The sequence below is a fragment of the Muntiacus reevesi genome, chromosome 4 (assembly GCF_963930625.1).
Source record: "Muntiacus reevesi chromosome 4, mMunRee1.1, whole genome shotgun sequence".
In the NCBI taxonomy this organism is placed as follows: domain Eukaryota; kingdom Metazoa; phylum Chordata; class Mammalia; order Artiodactyla; family Cervidae; genus Muntiacus; species Muntiacus reevesi.
Window position 1 is genome coordinate 162125315 of NC_089252.1, and position 22311 is coordinate 162147625.

The window sequence follows — 22311 nt, forward strand, 5'->3', positions numbered from 1 at the left end:
TAACGTTAGTTTTATAGAAATGTAGTTGGTCTACCCTACGTACTTCTATTCCCTCTGACTGCTTCTCAGGAACATCATACATTTTCCCACTTGAGCACACCTGAACAATCAGTTGCCATTCTGCTTAGGCTTCCTGTGAACACCCCAGTCCCCACCTCCAGGACTGGCATACAGAAGTGACTATTTGCTGAGTAAGTACATATATCTAACTTCTAAGAGTGTGGACAGGGTCCACTACATACTTTGGCAGTGCAGAAGTAAAATGTGGGCGGACTTCCCTGGTAGTATAGTGGATGGGAGTCCGCCTGCCAATGCAGAGGACACGGGTTCGATCTATGGCCTGGGGAGATGCCACAGGGCAACGATGCCCGTGAGCCACGACCACTGAAGCCTGTGTGCCCAGAGCCTGTGATCTGCAGCAAGAGAAGTCAGCACAACGAGAAGCCCAAACATGGCAACGCGGAGTAGCCCCGCTTGCCACAACTAGAGAAAGCTCGCACACGGCAACGAAGACATGGCCAAACAAGTACATAATTTAAAAAATTAAAATGTGGGCCCCTTGTTCAAAAATTAAGAATTTCAAGATGACAAGCAGAGAACATTGCAAGCATAGGGTTCCTTCTAAGCAGGAAGCCCTGTAGGACCGACTGCCCGGGATGCCCGTCCATGATGCCAGCCATAGGTGCGGTTAAGCTGAAACACTCCAACTACGTAAGTGCACTCTTGGTACTATTAGTATTCCCAAGCACTGGTCAATGGACCAGTACAGTCACGAAAAAGATTCACCACCACAGAGAAAGAGAAAAATAAAATTCAATTCATCATTCATCTTGCTAAATCTGTTCAGTTTAGAGAACTGTGATAGTTAATTTTATGTGTTAATGTGGCTAAGCCACAGTACCCGAATATTTGGTCAATACTGTTCTACATGTTTCTAGGGAAGTATTTTTTACTTGAGACTAACAGTTAAATCAGTAGACTGAGTAAAATGGGTTACCCTCCAAAGTGTATATAGGTGGGCTTTATCCAATCAACTGAAAGCCTGAACAGAAAAAATTGATCTCCCCCAAGGAAGAAGGAATTCTGCAGTAGAGCACCATGAAATTAACTCTACTCTGAGTATCCTCTCGGCCAGCCTACCTGCACATTTTGGACTCTACCATCACCAGCCCTCACAATGGCATGAGTCAACTCCTTAAAATAAATCCCAAAAGATAGATTAGACAGATTAGATAGACAGATATAGACACACACACACTATTGGTTCTGTTTCTCTAAGGAACCCTGAGTAATACAAGGACTATCTTTATTCAGGGACTATATGATATCTTTCCTTTTTTTTTTTTTTCCCCTTTTTTTTTTAAGTGAAAATGTCATTTGCTTTCAAAAAATTCTGGAAATCAATGCTTTAAACAGTTAAAATTTAGCACTATTTTACACATATGTTTTTATTTTAAGGTTCATTTTTGTCCTCCCACCTTTTTTGTTCAGTGGTGTAAGGCTAGGCAAAAGAAGGAAAAAAAAACAACACAGGTCAACATTTTCTTTGAAGACTCTTTTCAAAACTCAAAGCTATGAATCGATGGAAAAGCAAAGATTTTCATCTAGGAGGGAGGGGCTCGGGCATTTCAGTCATTGGTATGTGTAGAATTTAAAGACTTGGCTCTTATATAGCAACGTGAATATGAAGGATGAGAATGTGGGCAGCCCTTGTCATTGAATTTGATCTTTTACAAATGCCACATCTCGATGCACCTGAACGTGTATTACTATAAAACACAGAAGTCCTTAATTTATCAGTCCTGAATTCTAGTTTCCTTGTTTCTAGGGATTCTTGCAAATGCCACATACTTCTGGCAAAGCATGTGAGAAACGGATCCTTTTCACATGGACAGCCCTGTTGGTGCTGCTATGCGGGGCTAACAGCCAGCGCTGGGCAGCCCCTACTCTTCGTGTTCACAGACCTTTGGTGATGCCAGCCTCCCCCACAGCTTAAAAGCTTTGGCAAGCTCAAAACTGAAGATAAACAGTGCTGCCAATTTCTCTTTGCACCACCATACAAACCGTAATTCCTCCCTCCCACGTTGGTGCTAATAAATAAAAAGCAGACACTTTTAGAAAAAGATTCTTTCCTTGGAATTTCCTGTTTTCTGCTGCAGGTCAAAAGCTTTATTTATCCCAGGGTCTCTGTAAGGGGTAACATAGTTAAATCTTTTTTTTTTAAGTATTTTTAGCTGAGATGGAAATTCAGTCTCAGTCGAGTGGATCTCAAGTACAGAATGAAACACAGGCTTCCCAGGTGGCTCAGTGGTAATGAATCCACCTGTCGCCAAAGCAGGAGACCCAGGAGACTTGGGCTTGATCCCTGGGTCAGGAAGACTCCCTGGAGAAGGAAATGGTAACCCACTCCAGTATTCTTGCCTGGAAAATCCCAGGGACAGAGGAGCCTGGCAGGATACAGTGCATGGGGTTGTGAAGAGTTGGACCCAACTTAGCAACTGAGCATGCACACCGAATGAAACAGTATCAGCAGTGATCTTACTACTCTGAAGAAGAAAAAAATCTTTTTTTCCGCCATGTCCAGTTTCATCACTTTCCGCACAAAACCTGTCCTTTGGCCTCTTTTCCCAGTTCTGGTTAATGTTACTTGGAGCCACCCGGATGTCCAAGGCAGAAGCCTAGCAATCATCCTCAGGTTCAACCTTACATACAACCGTCAATTATGTCCACTGACTCTATCCCTTAGCATCTCTACTACCTCTTTAGAGCCTACTCATTTTGCCCAACCTACTGAAATAATCTTTTTGCCGGGAACTCAGTCCCTAGTCTCTCCCTAACCACATCCACTGAACTGCAAAGTCAGCTTCATAAATTTCCAATCACAGAGCTTTTAAAATGCTTTCCAGCGCTCTCCACGGCAATCAGTAGAACACGCAATCTCTTTAGAAGAGCCTGGTCTCTTTCCCAAGTGTCCTCAGCTCAACCTCTCATTTGTAACGCCGTGTTCCACCCATGCTATTCCATACCTGTTGTTGTCTAACATGCCTTAGAGAGCCTTTTGTGGGGCACCCCGTTAGAAAAGTTTTGAAGATCTCACATTCATGTGGGCTCAAAAGTAGAGAAGTTTCCTTTAGAGCTCAGCCTGGTAAAGGCAGGTTACATTAACACTTTCTCCTCTGAGTTCCCACAGCAGCCCCTTCTTATAATTGTCACCATGTTGGAAGCCTAAAGACTCACCCTTAACAAGTCTGCTGCTGGCACATAAAGCAATTCTTAAGCCTGTGTAAGAACTACATTTGGAGGTAATTTACAATCCCATCCTTTTTACGCAAAACAGCATCACCGACTTGAATCGTCTTAACTTCTAAAACTAGGAAACAAATGATTTTGGATTATTTCTAAAAACCAAAAGAGGTCTCAGTAGAAGTTTGCTTCCCTTATAAACATTCCAAAGGATCTCTTGCTGTCTCTAAAAGTGATTCTCAGGAATTCTTAAAGTGAGGAGGGAGCACTACAAGAACAAATATGACTTTGAGCATGGACGTGAAAGAACAATACCCTGGAGGTCTGATTTCTTTTTTTTAAAGCGGCTTCACTGCCATGCTCAGCTTATATTTTAATCGCTATGCATTTTTAAAGTGTTCTCTTGTGATCAGCAGTCGTGATGCAAACGCTGTCCTCAAGAGTCAAGCAGACGGCAGCTCCAACTGCAGCAAAGGAGGCGCACTGTGCCGCCCAACCACTTTAGGACAAACCGGAAACAGAGCTGGATTCTGCTAGGAAAAGAGAAGGATGGCAGAAGGCAGCCCGACAGGAACTGCTTCATCTTCCCTCCACACAGCCCAAAGACGGACGGCACTCCTTCCCTGCAAGTGCAATGGAAGAAGGATCCCCTGTTCCCAATCCTATCTGCTCATGCCCTGAGGGACAGGCTGATGGACTGTCCTCATCTCACCCACTTCGGGACTCCATTCCTGCAATGACCTCCCTCTCTCTCAATCATGAATTTCTTGTTTTTCATTGAACCATTCCATTAACACCCCAGGATGCCTTATTTTAAGGCATCCCCCCCAAAATAAACCAGTAAATCCTTCCTTGACCATGAGCCCTCCATCCACACACAACGCTCTCTCTGTGCCTCTCTTCATGGTGACCTTCTCCTAGAACCCTGCCTCCACTCTTCCCTTTAGGCCCTCACCTCCTCGTCCCTGACCAGGTCACTCCAGGCAGGCCCTCGTCCCCTCCCCACCACTTCACTCTTCCTTCTCTCTCACTCACACTTCTTTGCAGACTCCTTTGCCAGTTCCTCCTCCTCTGCCAGAGCTCTGAAAGTTAGGAGTATCCCCCCGCCAAAAAAAAGCCTTACGGTCTCCTCTTCTACCTGTGGCGTCTCCTCAAATGAGCCCACCCTTATATGCTCATGACGCCTAACTGGACATTTTGGGCTTAACTGGTGGCTCAGTGGTCAAGAATCCACCTGCCAGTGCAGGAGACATGGGTTCAATCCCTGGGTCAGAAGGGTCGCCTGGAGAAGGAGAAGAGCAACCCACTCCAGTATTCCTGCCTGGGAGATCCCATGGACAGAGGAGCCTGGCGGGCTACAGTCTACGGGGCTGCAAAAGAGTCAGACGCGACTTAATGACTGAACAACTTCCTAACCCACCCTGAGGCTCTAAACTTCCCTACCAACCACTACCTTTCCCAATAAATCCACATATACATCTAATCGTCTAATTGATAACCTAAACACAACATGTCAAAAAAGATCCCTTCATTTCCCCAAACCCAGTTCTCGTGTCTTTCCTATCTCAAGAAACAGCACTACAATTCACCAAGTTGCTTCAGGCAGAAATCAGGAATCATCCTGGGTTACTGTTTGTTTTACCCCCTCACATCCAATCAAGTCAGACAGACCCCATCTTCAGTGGGTACCAAGACTCCAGCCACTGGGGACTTCCCGAGCAGTCCAGTGGTTAAGACTCAGCACTTCCCATGCAGGGGCCACGGTCTGTTCCCCGCTCAGGGAGCTGAGATCCCACATACCATACGGCGCAGCCAAATCAAAGGAAAAAAAGGAATCTGACTGCTTTCCATCCCCCTCCCTGCTCCTTCACTGCTCTCCCTGGGATGACTGGTCTTCTTGCTTCCACCTTCCTTTCCACAGGCCACTCTCCACAGCAGCTGGAGGGATGGTTGTCAACCATACATTAGATGGTATTACACCTTTCCTAAAAGCCCAGCAATGGATTCCCACTGCAAGTGGAATAAAATCCTAGCTGCCTTCTGTGGTTCTGCCTATCTCTTTAACATTACATATTCTGTCTTTCTCACTCACTAGGCACAAAGGTCTCTCTCTTCCTCTTCTAATGAGGTCATTCCTTTTCAGGCCTGGCATCTTCTACACCCTCTGCCTGGGACCCTCTTCCTTGGAGCCCCACCTGGCTGGCTTATTTGCGTCCTTTAGTGCTCAGCTCAAACATCATCTCCTCAGAGAGGACTTAGCATACCATCATGGCCAAGGACCACCTCCTGCCCCATTAACTTCTACTGACCACTGCCTACCTCATCACCTGTATTTTCTTTATAGGATCTTTCTTAATCTGGAAACTTTGTTTTCTCTGGTATGGGTTGCCTTTGAACAAATGGTACAATGTGATGGCCATGAAGCCAGGAACCTGTTTTTTTCCCTCTAAATCATTTAGATCAGTGACCAACACAAGAGCTACCATTTTTTACTTTTCTAAATGCTGAATGAGGGGGTGCAGAGAGAAGGAGGCATCCAAGCCAAGTTGCAGAACAAAAACCAAAAGGAAGAGACATGAATAAGTTTGGTTAAATGTGGTGAATGAAGAGACGAGAGAGACAAAAACAAAAGCAAAAAGACAAACCAAAAAAAGGAATAGTGGGAAAAGAAATGATGTTGGGAAAGATGGACTCAAACAGAGAAAAGCCTCCAATGGCTGAGCTACAGCACCTGAAATTTACGCAGCAGGTCCTAAGGAGCCACTGAAGGCTTCTGAACACAGGGGTGAGCTTAGCACTTAGGGGGTGAATTTGGTAACAAGGTGTAGGGTCTATCCGGAGAAGGCAATGGCACCCCACTCCAGTGCTCTTGCCTGGAAAATCCCATGGACGGAGGAGCCTGGTAGGCTGCAGTCCATGGGGTCGCTAAGAGTCGGACACGACTGAGCGACTTCACTTTCACTTTTCACTCTCATGCATTGAAGGATAAGGCAACCCACTCCAATGTTCTTGCCTGGAGAATCCCAGGGATGGGGGAGCCTGGTGGGCTGCCGTCTATGGGGTCGCACAGAGTCGGACACGACTGAAGCGACTTAGCAGCAGCAGCAGGAGGTGGTTCATCACCTCCTCTTCAGCATTAACAGCATTCAGTGAAACACTTAACTTGGTGAAACATTTCCTGAAACACCAAGTTTCTTCCACAGCCTGTCCATCTCCACCACAGGCCACCTAGGCATGAATTCCCAGTGCCTGGAATGTAGCTGACAGCTGAAAACTATTTGCTGAACAAATCACTAATGCAAAGATTATAGCTAAAACTAAGAACAAGATCAGTTCTCAAGGGAAAAGAGAACTGAACCTTGGAAAGATGTCTCTGGTCCGAGAAGGAGAAGAAAAGGGGTGAAGAAATGAAGGGAAGATGAGCCAGAGACAGAGGGGAAGTATCAAACCAGGAAACACTGAGACCAAGAGAAGGAAACATGGAAATAGCAATTGCAGTTAAAAATACTGACTGTCGGGGGGAAAGTCCAGAATGAGACCTAAGAAAAGACCTCTGAAGTTGACAAGAAGATGACTGGGACCAGCCACTTCAATGGAGCTGTGAGGAAAAAAGTGAGACCACACCTATGGAAGGGAGGGGAAGGTGATGAAGAAGATGAGCAAAGAAGGTGATGGAAGATTAAGACCCTCCTGACATGCCATCCCCACTCATCAATCCATCAACACTATCCAGAGTGCCAGCCTCAAGCAGAGGGAGAAACCTCCAACCAAGATCAAGCTAAGATTCAACTGGATATAGAAGAAGAATGGAAATCTGACAGAGGGGAGGGGAACAGTTGTTTTTTAAGTCCTGCAGCATCATGTGCAGTAATAAAAAATGCACAGTCATTTATAAGCACACTAAGGCCAGAAATATTTAAATAAAACCTGAATATCAGTCCTACCATGAGAATTTTGCTTGGACTTTCAGCATCATTCAAGCAACATGTTCTTTTGGACCCTCTCAGTTGTGACGGACTCTCAGCTGCATCCACTTCGTCATATGAAGATAATTCCCATCCTTCAGCAAAGGCAAGCAGCGTGTCATCAGCCACAGAGTCCTCGCTTCCAGGGCTATCATCTGTCACCGTGTCAGCCGTGACTGTAGAAAGCGTAGATGCTGACGGCTGCGTGCTGGGTCTCCCGCTGTCTTCAGGACTCTTTGATGAGGATGCAAACTCTGCTGGAGATGTAGAGCTCCCGGAAAGTTTGTTTTGCAGAAAATGTTTTAAGCGAGTTTTCCTAGGAACGCTCTTTCTCGTGATGGCACTCCGAAGCTGAGACTCTTCTGCGATGACGTACACCCTGCGTCGGCCCCGGGTCACGGCGGTGTACACGTGCTGCCAGTGCTGGCGGCCCGCCTTCCCCACCACGTACACGACCGTCTCCTCCTCCGACCCCTGGAGGAGAGAATGCACGCGGCAGTCTTACTGCTGCATCACGGGTTCACTTCCCGGGCAGTCTACAAAGGTACATGGAGACACGTCCTCCAAGTGCTCTCAAGCACATTCAGCCCGGCCAGAGTATTCAGGTGAATCCCCCTGAGGTGTTCCATTTTATTCATTATCCCAGAATTGCCATTTTCTAACTACGCTGCCAAGGTTAGGTGTCAGAGACCCACAACTGGCTTATAGAAACCCAGCAATAAACTTCAAGCTGCATGCAGTGCTAAAGTTTCCCTAATAAAAGGGTTTGAAATGGTTGTATGGGCTTTACGTATGTTACTTATATAACAAAAGCACACAGCTGAAATATCCCGTAACAGGACAACAGATAAATAAATATAGGTGAGCATAGTTGTTTTTCTACATCAAGTATCTATATATGTTGCAAATATCAAAGATGCTATACAATGTAACAAAATTTTTAAAAACTGGAGACATATATATAAGAATGATCACAACCACGTAACACAAAATAAAATTATTCTGATCTAAAAAATACAAAGTGAACACAAATATGTAACAAAAACAAGATAAATTGCAAAACAGGAAGAAAATTCTACCAAAATTTTAACCAGTCTGTTAAACCTATGGATGATTTTTTTCCTTCCACTTTCTGTATTTTTCCGATGTTGAACCATTTATTATTGATATGTTTATCAAGATAAACAGAACAGAACGACAAACCTTTCATTTCGGGGTTTAGCAAACCAAGAACTGCATAGGTCAAAAAAAATGCCCAATGTCACCAAGTAACTGTGGGAAAACAATTTCAAGAAAACAATATAAAACTGTGACTATCCTTAATCCCTATGTTTTCAATGCCAATGTAGACCAAGAAAGGGCTGGAACCATTCTCTCTCCCATGCCCCCACATTCCTCTGCTGAAAGAGGAATTGTGGACAAAGAACAGGATGAAGCATGTAGAAGATACAGATTTGCACTTAAAAACAAACCCTGTACACACCAAACGCTTCCACCTTCCTGGACACAGAGAGTTTGAATCAACACTTCTGATCATAAAAGTTTGATAAACGTTTCCTTCTAATGCTGCTGAATCTCAGAAATGAAATTAAATGATACTTATTTGTACAAAAGATAAATACATTTGCCAAATATACAGCACCAACACCCTACCCTTGGACTTTATATTGTGTTTTCCTAAACAGGTAAACGTCGACCTAAACTTAGCTGAGTTCTCAAGCACCCTGTAAGTGTCACTGAGAAAAATTTAATAGCCTTGTAATCAGTCTCCCTGTACCCACATTCACTGCAATACACTGTCCTCCCAGCAGCCACATCGGTCAAATGCAAACCCAGCCACATCAGATTTTGCTTAAAATCCATTAATGGCTCCCTGGGCTCTCAAAAAAGTCCTAACTCCTTAATATGGCTCCTACAGCCTTTCAAGAGCCAGCCTTGGAGGGTGGGGTGTTTCGAAAGAACAGCATGTATATTATCTATAGTGAAACAGATCGCCAGCCCAGGTGGGATGCATGAGACAAGTGCTCGGGCCTGGTGCACTGGGAGGACCCAGAGGAGTCGGGTGGAGAGGGAGGTGGGAGGGGGGATCGGGATGGGGAACACATGTAAATCCATGGCTGATTCATGTCAATGTATGACAAAACCCACTGCAATGTTGTGAAGTAATTAGCCTCCAACTAATAAAAATAAATGGAAAAAAAAAGAGCCAGCCTTGGCCCTGTTCCCTTCTTCCCTTCCCACATGTCAGGCTCCATCCAGCACAAAAAACCTCCTTGTGGTCCTGCCTGTGCCTCCATCCCTGGCCTCCATCTGACCCCCAGATCAGCTGCACCATCACACACTTTCCGGAATCACGTACTTCCACCATCACAGGATTTTTACCAGACTGGACTGTCACCAACTGCCTTAACTGTACTTAACTGTACTTCTCACTGGACTGTAAGTTCTGTGAAGGCAGGATCACGTCTGTCTCGCTCGCTGTTCTTCATCTGGTGTCTCACTGAATGAACGAGGATAAAAATTAAATTGCAGCCAAAGGTGTGCTCCGAAAGCGGGACATGGGCACCTATCTTCACCTCATTGACCTCCGTGTCTTTAAATCTTCTTCATTAACCACTGCCAAACTTCTTAAAGGAGGCAAGTTTTATTTATTTCTCTAAATTTGTTCTGAAACTCAACAACTTGTATAAAGAGACACAAATCATTAATACCCTTCAAGATTTTATGGACCTAGAATCTGAAAGTCTATATAGACCTTAGGGTATGTGGGGGTGAAAAACTTTTTCTGTGAAGGGTCAAAGTATCAGTATCTCAGGCTTTGCAAACCAGATGGTCTCTATGGCAACCACTCAGCTCTTCCTTGCAGAATAAGAGCAGCCATGCTGTTATTGCTGCTAAGTCGCTCCAGTTGTGTCTGACTCTGTGCGACCCCATAGATGGCGGCCCACCAGGCTCCCCCATCCCTGGGATTCCCCAGGCAAAAACACTGGAGTGGGTTGCCATTTCCTTCTCCAATGCATGTATGCATGCTAAGTTGCTTCAGTCATGTCCGACTCTGTGTGACTCCATGGACAGCAGCCCACCAGGCACCTCTATCCATGGGATTCTCCAGGCAAGAATACTGGAGTGGGTTGCCATTTCCTTCTCCAGAGCAGCCATAAGCAACATGTAAATGAATGTGAGACTTTGTTCAAATAAAAATCTATCTACCAAAACCGGTGGTGGACTAGACTTGGCTACCACATGGGATTAACACAGCCCTAGAAGGCCCAGGAAGTGACCTGGCCCACACGCCTCTGATCTCATCTCCTGTCATTCTCCCACACTGCCTTCCTTGATGTTCCTGTTTCTCAAACCTGCCAGCCAGCCTCCCCTTTTAGCACTCGGGCCTTTGCCATTCTCTCCACTTAGAATGTTCTTGTCCCAGATATTCACAAGGCTCAACTCTGGTATTTCCTTCAAGTCTTTGCTCAAATGCCATCTTCTTAGTGAGGCCCACCCTCACCACCTATTTAGAATCACACCAACAGATCATCCTCACCTTTTTTCCACAGCATTTACCACCTTCTCATGTAATGCATAGTTTACTTGTTTTTTTTTTACAATGCATTTGTTTCTATCTTCTTCCCCACACTGAAGAGAGTCTGACACACTACATATTTGTTGAACTGAACTTGAAGAACAAAGTATGCTGACACAAGACAACAATCACAGATTTTCTCAGAGGTAAGAGACATTATTATTTCAACCATGAAATAAGAGCTATATTCAACGGGGAAAAAAATTCCAAGGTATCTACTCCAATCTCCACCCAGTAATAATAAAAACCCTTCACTATTTATTTGTCTAGAAATGCAACAGAAAAACTGGATTGTAAATTTGAAGAAATCTCTCAGAAAATACAGCAAAATGCTAATGAAACTAAAAATAGGAGCGCTAACAAATTCAGGTAACCAGTTCCGGAAGTCCAATAACTATACAATAGAAGTTCTAAAAGAACTAAAAACCAGAGAAAGCTGAGGATGAGATAATGAAATTATCTAAGAAAATTTCCAAAAACTGAAGAATATGAGTTTCCAGAATTCTAGAGTCCCCATTCTCAAGATCCTTGGGAGAAATTTCTCCAGGATCTCACAGCTAGGAATATTTGCCCTTCTCAACAACTCTTTGTTCATTTTCTTTAATCCAATAGACACAGTCAACCGGCAGCTTGTTTCTTTGCTTTGGGAACTCTGTCCTCAAGGAAACTTAAAGCAAATCTGCAGTCTATATTAACAAGCAAATAGGACAGTGCATGTAGTCATCCCAATCCACTCCTGGCAGGAATCCTTTTGCCATCTTCACCTTTATTTTCCACTTGACAGGCATTTCTTTATCTTTTAAAAACTCATGCTCAACTGTGGGCACTTTTGTAACCCATTTCAAATTCTTTTTGAAACAGATGGGATAAGTGAATAAATAAAACACAATCCACTAAAAAAAAAAACTATGCTAATTAATGTGTACCTACTATTAGAGGATACAGTTTAACCTATAAAATTTTCTACACAAGAATGAAGGTTGACCTCTTACACTGTTGGTGGGAATGCAAACTAGTATAGCCACCATGGAAAATAGTGTGGAGATTTCTTAAAAAACTGGAAATAGAATCTACCATATGACCCAGCAATCCCACTCCTGGGCATACACACTGAGGAATCCAGATCTGAAAGAGACACGTGCACCCCAATGTTCATCACAGCACTGTTTATAATAGCCAGGACATGGAAGCAACCTAGATGCCCATCAGCAGACGAATGGATAAGGAAGCTGTGGTACATATACACCATGGAATATTACTCAGCCATTAAAAAGAATTCATTTGAATCAGTTCTAATGAGATGGATGAAACTGGAGCCCATTATACCGAGTGAAGTAAGCCAGAAAGATAAAGATCATTACAGCATACTAACACATACATATGGAATTTAGAAAGATGGTAACGATAACCCCATATGCAAAACAGAAAAAGAGACACAGAAGTACAGAACAGACTTTTGAACTCTGTGGGAGAAGGTGAGGGTGGGATGTTTCGAAAGAACAGCATGTATATTATCTATGGTGAAACAGATCACCAGCCCAGGTGGGATGCATGAGTCAAGTGCTCGGGCCTGGTACACTGGGAAGACCCAGAGGAATCGGGTGGAGAGGGAGGTGGGAGGGGGGACCAGGATGGGGAATACGTGTAACTCTATGGCTGATTCATATCAATGTATGACAAAACCCACTGAAAAAAAAATAAATAAAATAAAATAAATAAAAAAATTTAAAAAAAAGAATGAAGGTTGATACAGCTTTGCCATAATACAACTTAACAGCAGAGAGGGGAGTTCAAAACAATGAGATAAATAACAGGGCCACAAATAACTTCTGAGAACTCAAAAATATTAAAATAAAGCTGAAAAGCAAGTTGCACCAAATGCAAATGTGGAGTCCAGAATGAGATTCTGGAACAGAAAAAGGACATTAATGAAAAAACTGGTGAAATACAAATAAAGTCTATTTTTTAGTTAATAGTATTGTGCCAACAATAATTTCTTAGTTTTAATAAATATACCAGTTATATAAGATGCTAATATCAGGGAAAGCTAAGTGGAGGGTATATGGGAACTCTCAGTACTAACTTCCCAATTCTTTTATAAATCTAAAATTATTCCCAAATAAAAGGTAATTACCTGTAACACTAGCCATGAGAAAGAACAAGTTTAGTCGGCTGTAGTGAGGCAGATGATCCTAGAGCCTGTTACACAGAGTGAAGTCAGTCAAAAGATAAAAGCAAATATAGTATACTAACACATATATGGAACCTAGAAAAACAGTACTTACAGATGAACCTATCTGCAGGGCAGGTATCGAGATAAACACATAGAGAACAGAGCTGTGGACATGCAGGGGAAGGGGAGAGCGGGACATACCGAGAGCGCAGCACTGAGACACATATATTACTAAACGTAAAACCAACAGCTAATGGGAAACCGTTGTATAAACAGGAAGCTCAGCCCAGTGCTCCGTGACAACTCCGAGGGGTAGGATGGTGTAAACGTGGGAGGGAAGTTTGAAGAGGGAGGGGATATAAGTATACTTGTGGCTGATTCATGTTGTTCTATGGCAGAAACAAACAATACTGTAAAGCAATTATCCTCCAATTAAAAGTAAATTTTTTAAAAAGGTCATTACCTCACAAAGGTAGAGGAAGGGGATACGTTTGTCAAAATGCACCCCACTTTGTAGTTTAAATGTATATGCAAATTATATCCCAATAAAGTTGATTAAACAAACAAAAACAAAGTTGCGTAACATACATATACACACACACATATATATAATCAATACAATACCATTTATGTAAAACTTGCTTACCCTGTTTCTGTATGAATGGACAAATTTAGGTCAGAAATCACCTCAGAGGAGGGTGAGAATGTATGAGAGGAGGGCAAATAAGGCACTTGCTTTGGGCACAAAATTTAAGAGGATGCCAAGAAACTCAGCAATCATAAAAAACAAATTTAAAGAAATAAACTCTCCACAAAGTTGGCATAGAGGGAACATAACTCAACATAATAAAGGCCATCTATGACAAACCCACAGCTCAACAAATCATACTCAACAGTGAAAAGCTGAAAGCATTTCCTCTGAGATCAGGAACAAGACAAGGATGCCCACTCTCACCACTTTAATTAAACACAGTTTTGGAAGCCTTAGGCACAGTAATCAGGGAAGAAATACAAATATTAATAAACAGAATCCAAATTGGAAAGGAAAAAGTAAAACTGTTACTGTTTGCAAACAAGGTGATAGTACATATAGAAAATCCTAAAAATGTCACCAGAAAGCTACTAGAACTCATCAATGAATTCAGTAAGTTGCAGGATACAAAATTAATATACAGACATCTGCTACATTTCTATATGCTAACAATGAACTATTAGAAAGAGAAATTAAGGAAACAATTTCATTTTATTACCACCACTCCAAAAAGAATAAAATACCTAGGAATAAAAAGGAGGCAGAATACTTATACTCCAAAAATTATAAGACATAAATGAGAGTAATTGAAGACAACAGAAACAGATGGAAAGATATATTTTCTTGGATTGAAAGAATCAAAATTGTTAAAAATGATCATACTACCCAAAGCAATCTACAGATTCAAGGCAATTTCTATCAAATTACCAATGACATTTTTCACAGAATTGGAACAAAAATTTTTTTAATTTGTATAGAAACACAGAAGACCTGAAATACCCAGAACAAGCCTGAGAAAGAAGAATGGAACTGAAGGAATCATGCTTGCTGGCTTCAGATTATACTACAAAGCTATAGTCATCAAAACAGTATGGTACCAGCACCAAAAAAGACACAAAGATCAATGCAATAGGATAAAAAGCCCAAAAATAAACCACAAACTTATGCTCAATTAATCTATAAGAACAGGGGCAAGAATATACAATGGAGAAAAGACAGTCTCTTCAGTAAGTGGTGATGGGGAAACTAGACAGATAAGTGTAAAAGAATGAAATTAGAACAATCTCTAATACCATACACAAAAATAAACTCAAAATAGATTGAAGAGTTAAATGTAAGACCAACCATTTTAAAACTCCTGGAGGAAACCATAAGCAGAACACTCTTTGACATAAGTCACAGCAATATTTTGAGGGATCCATCTCCAAAGGAATGGAAACAAAAGCAAAAATAAGCAAATGGGACCTCATTAAACTTAAAAACTTTTGTACAACAAAAGAAATCATAAACAAAATGAAAAGACAACCTATGAACTGAGAGAAAATATTTGTAAACAATCAACCAACAAGGGATTACTTTCCAAAATATACAAACAGCTCATACATCTCAAAAAAAAATTTTTAATGGGCAGAAAACCTAAATAGATATTTCTACAAAGACATACAGATGGCCAACAGGCACATGAAAAGATGCTCAACATCACTAATTATTAGAAAAATGCAAATTGAAATCACAATGAGGTATCACCTCACACCAGTCAAAATAACCATCATCAAAAAAATCTACAAATAATAAATGCTGGAGAGAGTATAGAGTAAAGGGAAACCTCCTACACTGTTGGCAGGAATGCAAATCGGTGCAGCCACTATGCAGAACAGTATGGAATTTTCTTAAAAAACTAAAAATAGGGAATTCCCTGGTGGTCCAGTATTTAGGACTCAGTGCTTTCATTGCCAGGCCCATGTTTAATCTCTGGTTAGGGGGCTAAGATCCCACAAGTCGCAACATGGCCAAAAAAAAAATAAAGAATGTCATCTGCAGCAATATGGATGGGCCTACAGACTATCACTAAGCGAAGTCAGACAGAGAAAGATAAATATCATATGATATCACATATGTAGGATCTAATAAATGATACAAACAAACTTACTTGCAAAACAGAAACAGTCTCACAGACATACGGTTACCAAAAGGGAATGGGGAGGGGAGGGAGAGATGTGATAAATTAGGTATTTGGAATGAATAGACACACACTACTGTATATAAATTAAACAACAAGGACCTACTATATTGCACATGGAATTAGATATATTCAATATCTTACAATAATCAATAATGAAAGAGAATTTGAAAACATATATGCATATATATTTATATGTATAACTAAATGACTTTGGTGTACACCTGAAACATTGTATATCAACTATACTTTGACTTAAAAAAATAATTTAAGTTGAAATTTAGAGCAAAAAAGATCCACAATGAACCAAGTATCAAAATTTTAAATAAAGACAAGCTAAGTAGAGCAAAGGGGAAATTCAGTCCTCCCGGTCCTGATCCTTCCCCCTGGGAGACAGAGGAAGACGACCTGCAACATGAGGCTTTAACTACAGCATCTTAGATCTGGAAAGTATAGAGAGCTCTGAAGCAGAACGAGCAAAACGTTAGTGTCCGTACAGTAGGTTCTGTGCTATTGTGTATTTTGTTTACTAATTTAAAAAAATAATAAAAGCAACGAAAATTAAGAAGAAAATAATGCAAGGTACTCCATCTTGGCAAGCTATTTAAATCATTTTATAAAAGTCCACTCTTACCTGAAAAGTATGAATTGTTCTTGCCCATGCATGCTTTATGTGGCAATACTGCATTAGTTTCCCAAAATCCACAGTTACTTCCAGGCCAGCCATATTATTAATGGTCAAAAATCTTCTCTTTCCAAAAGTTACATCAGTTTTATCCTGTCACCAAAACAAATAACTGCTCTTTATGTTTTCAAATACATACTCTGCAAAGGTCTATTTGGGATTTGAACATAAAATGCAAGCACCTTATAAATAAAATAGCATGAATCATTGTTAAGAATTTCAAAAAGCTTAAAATCTATGCTTGAGCACCAACTGAAAACAGACACACCCAAATACTTTAATAAACATAAGTGGAAGTTTTTGATCATTGAAATTTAACCTTAATTTGACTCTTTGGAGAACAGTTTGTGTTGCTGTTCTTACTCTGAAGACTATACATTTTACTTCTTGCAATGATTGTATAAGTTGCATACATTTTTGGCAAAGAGTTCACTTTTCTTTACATATTTTAAAGAATAAACTTTTAAGTTTACAAAGGTGTTTATACAATGAGGGCAAATTCAAGGAGATCACTTGTATAACTTCTATATTTAAGCAGCAACCAAGGAAATGCCGCTTTGTAAAACATAATAAGTGTATCACTTGCCCCTTGGTTTTGTTACTTGAGCACTTCAAACTTACTAAAGATTTGTTTCTTCACAAAGTCTCCCAGAAAATGTAAGAGAAAGGAACATTTCCCAACTGATTTTATGAGGCCAGCATTAGTTGGCTTCATAAACTCAGAAAAGATATCACTGGAAAACTACAAACCAAGATTCCTTGTGGATACAAAGCCAAAAATTCTTAACAAAAAATTATGGAAGAAAAATGTCAGCTCTCATATGATTAGATTCTGAAACAATCCTCAGTAAATAAAAAGAAAACCAAATCTATCCTTCATAGGTAAAAAGGTACTCTTTTTCTGTTATCACCTACCGCTGTTATAAAAAATATTTCTCCATTGCAGAGTCGAGTACCACTTTCAAAGTCATGCTTATTTTTAGCAAAACCAGGAGAAGTACCACCATTAAAGTCTTCGCCACTGGCGTTTAAGTCATTATTTTCTTGACTGTTGAAGGTATTTTCAGGGAGTAACTCTGAGAGATACGCATTCCTGGTACAGCAAATTTTATCACCAACTCCAAATTCAAGTCTATTCTGATGGTTTCTGGGATAGAAAATAAGAATACAGTATGAGAGTTTGGAAAACCTCAATTTCATTTTCTTTATGCCCTGATTCCCACTCAGATCTGATCCAATTCTCAAAATAATTTCCACAGACTCTTCACATCACCTTTGTTCTCTAAAGGTCACCAAGAAATCAGGAAGCTCCCAGAGTTGTGATCTGATTACCTACACTCACTGCAGGACCTCAAACTCAATGACATTTCCCAGCTGACTTCTCAAGCTAGAAATTTTGGCATAAAGGCTGACGTTTATCTTTCCCTTCACATTCCAAAAGTTACCAAAAGTCTTACTGACTCTACCTTTTAAATTCATCCTCTCCTCTCCAATCTCTGTTATCACTACTCCAATTCAAGTCTCACACATTTATACATATTTCTATTATAATAATTATGACACTGTATCAGAGTAATAGCAGCAAATTGGTAAGTGCTTTATGTTATTTCATTTCATCCTTACTACAACTTTATGAGGGAGATTCTGAGTACGTATGTAAGTATGCTTACACGGGAAGGTGAAATTACCTGCTCAGGACTGAGACTCAGACTTGATGGCCCCAGTCGTGTGCTTTTTAATTTTTTTTTAACCCTTTGTTGGGGTACCTATCATGTTTTTTTGTCTCTTTACTCAATAGACAAGTAGATCCTCTAGTAACTTACACATTTCTGGGTTCTCTGCACTTAATAAATGGTATCATTATTATTAAGTGAAAGTCGCTCAGTCATGTCCAACTCTTTGTGACCCCATGGACTAATACAATCCATGGAATTCTCGAGGCCAGAATACTGGAGTGGGTAGCCTTTCCCTTCTCCAGGGGATCTTCCCGACCCAGGAATCAAACTGGGGTCTCCTGCATTGCAGGGGGATTCTTTACCCGCTGAGCCACAAGGGAAGCCCTACTGATAAATGCAAGAGAAGTTATTTAGCCTGTCCTATGTGTGAACAGCATGACTTTTCTATCCGCTCATTTCCCCGACAGATGTTCACCTAAGGGTCTCTCTGCAGGCATCCTGGTGCTGAGGTTCTTGAACACATTCCACGCATATCTAATTTGAAAAACTGCCCTAAATTCTCAAAGCTCAGTGTGTAGAGGCTAGAGGTAGGAAACCGCAAGGACAATTTTACTCCTAATTTTTCTCATTACGCTGAGGACCAAAAATTCCTAAAGACCTATCTCATACTTAATTGAAGACATCATCTGACTTCACAATGGAGAAAAAAGACTTTTATTTATTTATTTATTTTTTTTTTGGAAAAAAGACTTTTAAATATGCAACTACAATGATAAACGCCAATGATAAGCAAACAAAAGGACGGAGAATCCAGGAAGCACTGTCCTCACCTGATTAGATGTCCCGTGTAGTGCTGGCAACAGCACGCGTTGATCAGGTCACAGTCCTGCCTGCAACACAGGAAAACGCAAGGGTCACTTTAACGGAATCTCTTTTGCGTAGATTTCTTTTACCAACAATCATGATATATGGGATTCTATCAAAAGTTTCCAGAACTTTCCTCAGGAAAAGGTATTTAGTAATTTTGATTTAAAAACAAGTATTTCTTCCGTTCAGATTTCCCATTAGTTACCAAATATAATATTTGGTAGAAAGAGCCCTCTTTAGAGAATTCCCTGGTGGTCCAGTGGTTAGGACTCAGTACGCTCACTGCCATGGGCCTGGGTTCTATAATCCCACAAACTGTGCAGTGTGACCAATAAATGAATGAACGTATGAATGAACAGCCCTCTTTAAAAACTGCCTTCTGCTGGGTCTACCAAAGAAACACCTCAAAATAAGAGAGAATTCACAGTGATGAACTACTAGAGTCTCCCAATTCAACAGCATCTGATTAATACAGTATGAAATTTAAAAGATGCACTTTTAAAAACAATAAAATATTGTAAAAGCTTTACCTTCTAAATGCAATAAATTGTGATGTTTTCACGTCTTCTAGGTCTTTTTCTTTGAGTAAAGTACTAACTGCAGAATATAAATCTGATAATTCAAGAGAAAAAGGTTAACACAGAAAAGCACTGAATTATAACACTGTTTCAGTCAGTTCAGTTCCTGAGTCCTGTCTGACTCTGTGACCCCATGGACTGCAGCACACCAGGGTTCCCTGTCCATCACCAACTCCCAGAGCCTACTCAAACTCATGTCCATTGAGTCAGTAATGCAATCCAACCATCTTATCCTCTGTCGTCCCCTTCTCCTCCTGCCTTCAATCTTTCCCAGCATCAGGGTCTTTTCCAATGAGTCAGTTCTTCCCATCAGGTGGGCAAAGTATTGGAGTTTCAGCCTCAGCATTAGTCCTTCCAATGAACATTCAGGACTGATTTCCTTTAGGATGGACTGGTTGCATCTCCTTGCAGTCCAAGGGACTCTCAAGAGTCTTCTCCAACACCACAGTTCAAAAGCATCAATTCTTCAGCACTCAGCTTTCTTTATAGTCCAACTCTCACATCCATACATGACACTGGAAAAACCATAGCTTTGACTAGATGAACCTTTGTTGGCAAAGTAACGTCTCAGATTTTTAATATGCTGTCTAGGTTGGGTCGTAACTTCTCTTCCAAGGAGCAAGCGTCTTTGAATTTCATGACTGCAATCACCATCTGCAGTGATTTTGGAGGCCAAGAAAATAAAATCTGTCACTGTTTCCATTGTTTCCCCATCTATTTGCAATGAAGTGATGGGACCAGATGCCATTATTTTAGTTTTCTGAATGTTGAGTTTTAAGCCAACTTTTTCACTCTCCTCTTTCACTTTCATCAAGAGGCTCTCTAGCTCTTCTTCACTTTCTGCCATAAGGTGGTGTCATCTGCATATCTGAGGTTATTGATATTTCTCCCAGCCATCTTGATACCAGCTTGTGCTTCATCCAGCCCGCATTTCGAATGATGTACTCTGCATATAAGTTAAATAAGTAGAGAGCCTTGACGTACTTCTTTCCCTATTTGGAACCAGTCTTGTTCTATGTCCAGTTCTAACTGTTACGTCTTGACCTGCATACAGATTTCTCAGGAGGCAGGTCAGGTGGTTTGGTATTCCCATCTCTTTAAGAATTTTTCACAATTGGTTGTGATTCACACAGTCAAAGGCTTTGGCATAGTCAATAAAGCAGAAGTAGATGTTTTTCTGGAACTCTGCTGCTTTTTCGATGATCCAGTGGATGTTGGCAATTTGATCTCTAGTTCCTCTGCCTTGACTAAATCCAGCTTGAACATCTGGAAGTTCACGGTTCACATACTGTTGAAGCCTGGCTTGGAGAATTTTGAGCATTACTGTGCTAGTGTGTGAGATGAGTGAAATAGTGCAGTAGTTTGAACATTTTTTGGCATTGCCCTTCTTTGGGATTGGAATGAAAACTGACCTTTTTCAGTCTTGTGGCCACTGCTGAGTTTTCCAAATTTGCTGGCCTATTGAGTACAGCACTTTCACAGCATCATGTTTTAGGATTTGAAACAGCTCAACTGGAATTCTATTGCTTCTACTAGCTTTGTTCATAGTGATGCTTCCTAAGGCCCACTTGACTTCACATTCCAAGATGTCTGTCTCTAGGTGAGTGATCACACCATCGTGGTTATCTGGGTCATGAAGATCTTTTTTTTATAGTTCTTCTGTGTATTCTTGCCACCTCTTCTTAATATCTTCTGCTTCTGTTAGGTCCATACGATTTCTGTCCTTTATTATGCACATCTTTGCATGAAATATTCCCTTGGTATCTTTAATTTTCTTGAAGAGATCTCTCATCTGTCCCATTCTATTGTTTTCCTCTATTTCTTTGCACTGATCACTGAGGAAGGCTTTCTTATCTCTCCTTGCAATTCTTTGGAACTCTGCATTCAAATGGGTATACATTTCCTTTTCTCCTTTGCTTTTTGCCTCTCTTTTTGCTCAGCTATCTGTAAGGCCCCCTCAACCATTTTACCTTTTGGCATTTTTTTTTTTCTTGGGGATGGTCTTGATCACTGCCTCCTGTACAATGTCACAAACCTCTGTCCATAGTTCTTCAGGCACTCTGTCTATCAGATCTAATCCCTTGAATCTAGTTCTCACTTCCACTGTATAATCGTAAGGGATTTGATTTAGGTCATACCTGAATGGTCTAGAGGCTTTCCCTACTTTCTTCAAATTAAGTCTGAATTTGGCAATAAGGAATTCATGATCTGAGCCACAGTCAGCTCCCGGTCTGGTTTTTGATGACTGTATAGAGCTTCTCCATCTTTGGCTGCAAAGAATATAATCAATCTGATTTCAGTATTGACCATCTGCTGATCTCCATGTGTAGAATCTTCTCTTGTGTTGTTTGAAGATGGTGTTTGCTATGACCAAAGCGTTATCTTGGCAAAACTCTAACAGCCTTTGACCTGCTTCATTTTGTACCCCAAGGTCAAATTTTCCTGTTAATCCAGGTATCTCTTGACTTCCTACTTTTGCATTCCAGTCTCCTATAATGAAAAGGACATCTTTTTTGGGTGTTAGTTCTAGGAGGTCTTCATAGAATCATTCCTGGTTGGGGCACAGACTTGGATTACTGTGATACTGAATGGCTTGCCTTGTAAACAAAGATCATTCTGTCGTTTCTGAGACTGCATCCAAGTACTACATTTCAGATTCTTTTGTTGACTATCAGGGCTATTCCATTTCTTCTAAGGGATTCTTGCCCACATTAGTACACATAATGGTCATCTGAGTTAAATTCACCCATTCCTGTCCATTTTAGTTCACTCTTTCCATCTCCTGTTTGACCACTTCCAATTTGCTTTCATTCATGGACCTAACATTCCAGGT

General features: G+C 41.0%; 1 protein-coding gene across 5 annotated transcripts in view; it reads right to left on the bottom strand.

Moving 5' to 3' along the window:
* The window catches only part of HELB (DNA helicase B), a 45596-nt gene that overhangs the window by 4864 nt on the left and 18421 nt on the right, over window positions 1-22311 (bottom strand). For 3 of the 5 annotated variants that reach the window (XM_065934687.1, XM_065934691.1, XM_065934689.1), the window contains 5 exons: window positions 19431-19512; window positions 18864-18923; window positions 17273-17504; window positions 16307-16450; window positions 6768-7682 (listed from right to left, as the gene is read on the bottom strand). In XM_065934687.1, the coding sequence (XP_065790759.1) occupies window positions 7029-7682; window positions 16307-16450; window positions 17273-17504; window positions 18864-18923; window positions 19431-19512 (1172 nt within the window). In that variant the 3' untranslated portion in view covers window positions 6768-7028. Of the gene's footprint in view, window positions 1-6767; window positions 7683-16306; window positions 16451-17272; window positions 17505-18863; window positions 18924-19430; window positions 19513-22311 lie in introns of those variants that run through there. The other 2 variants (XM_065934688.1, XM_065934690.1) reach the window with 2 other exon arrangements.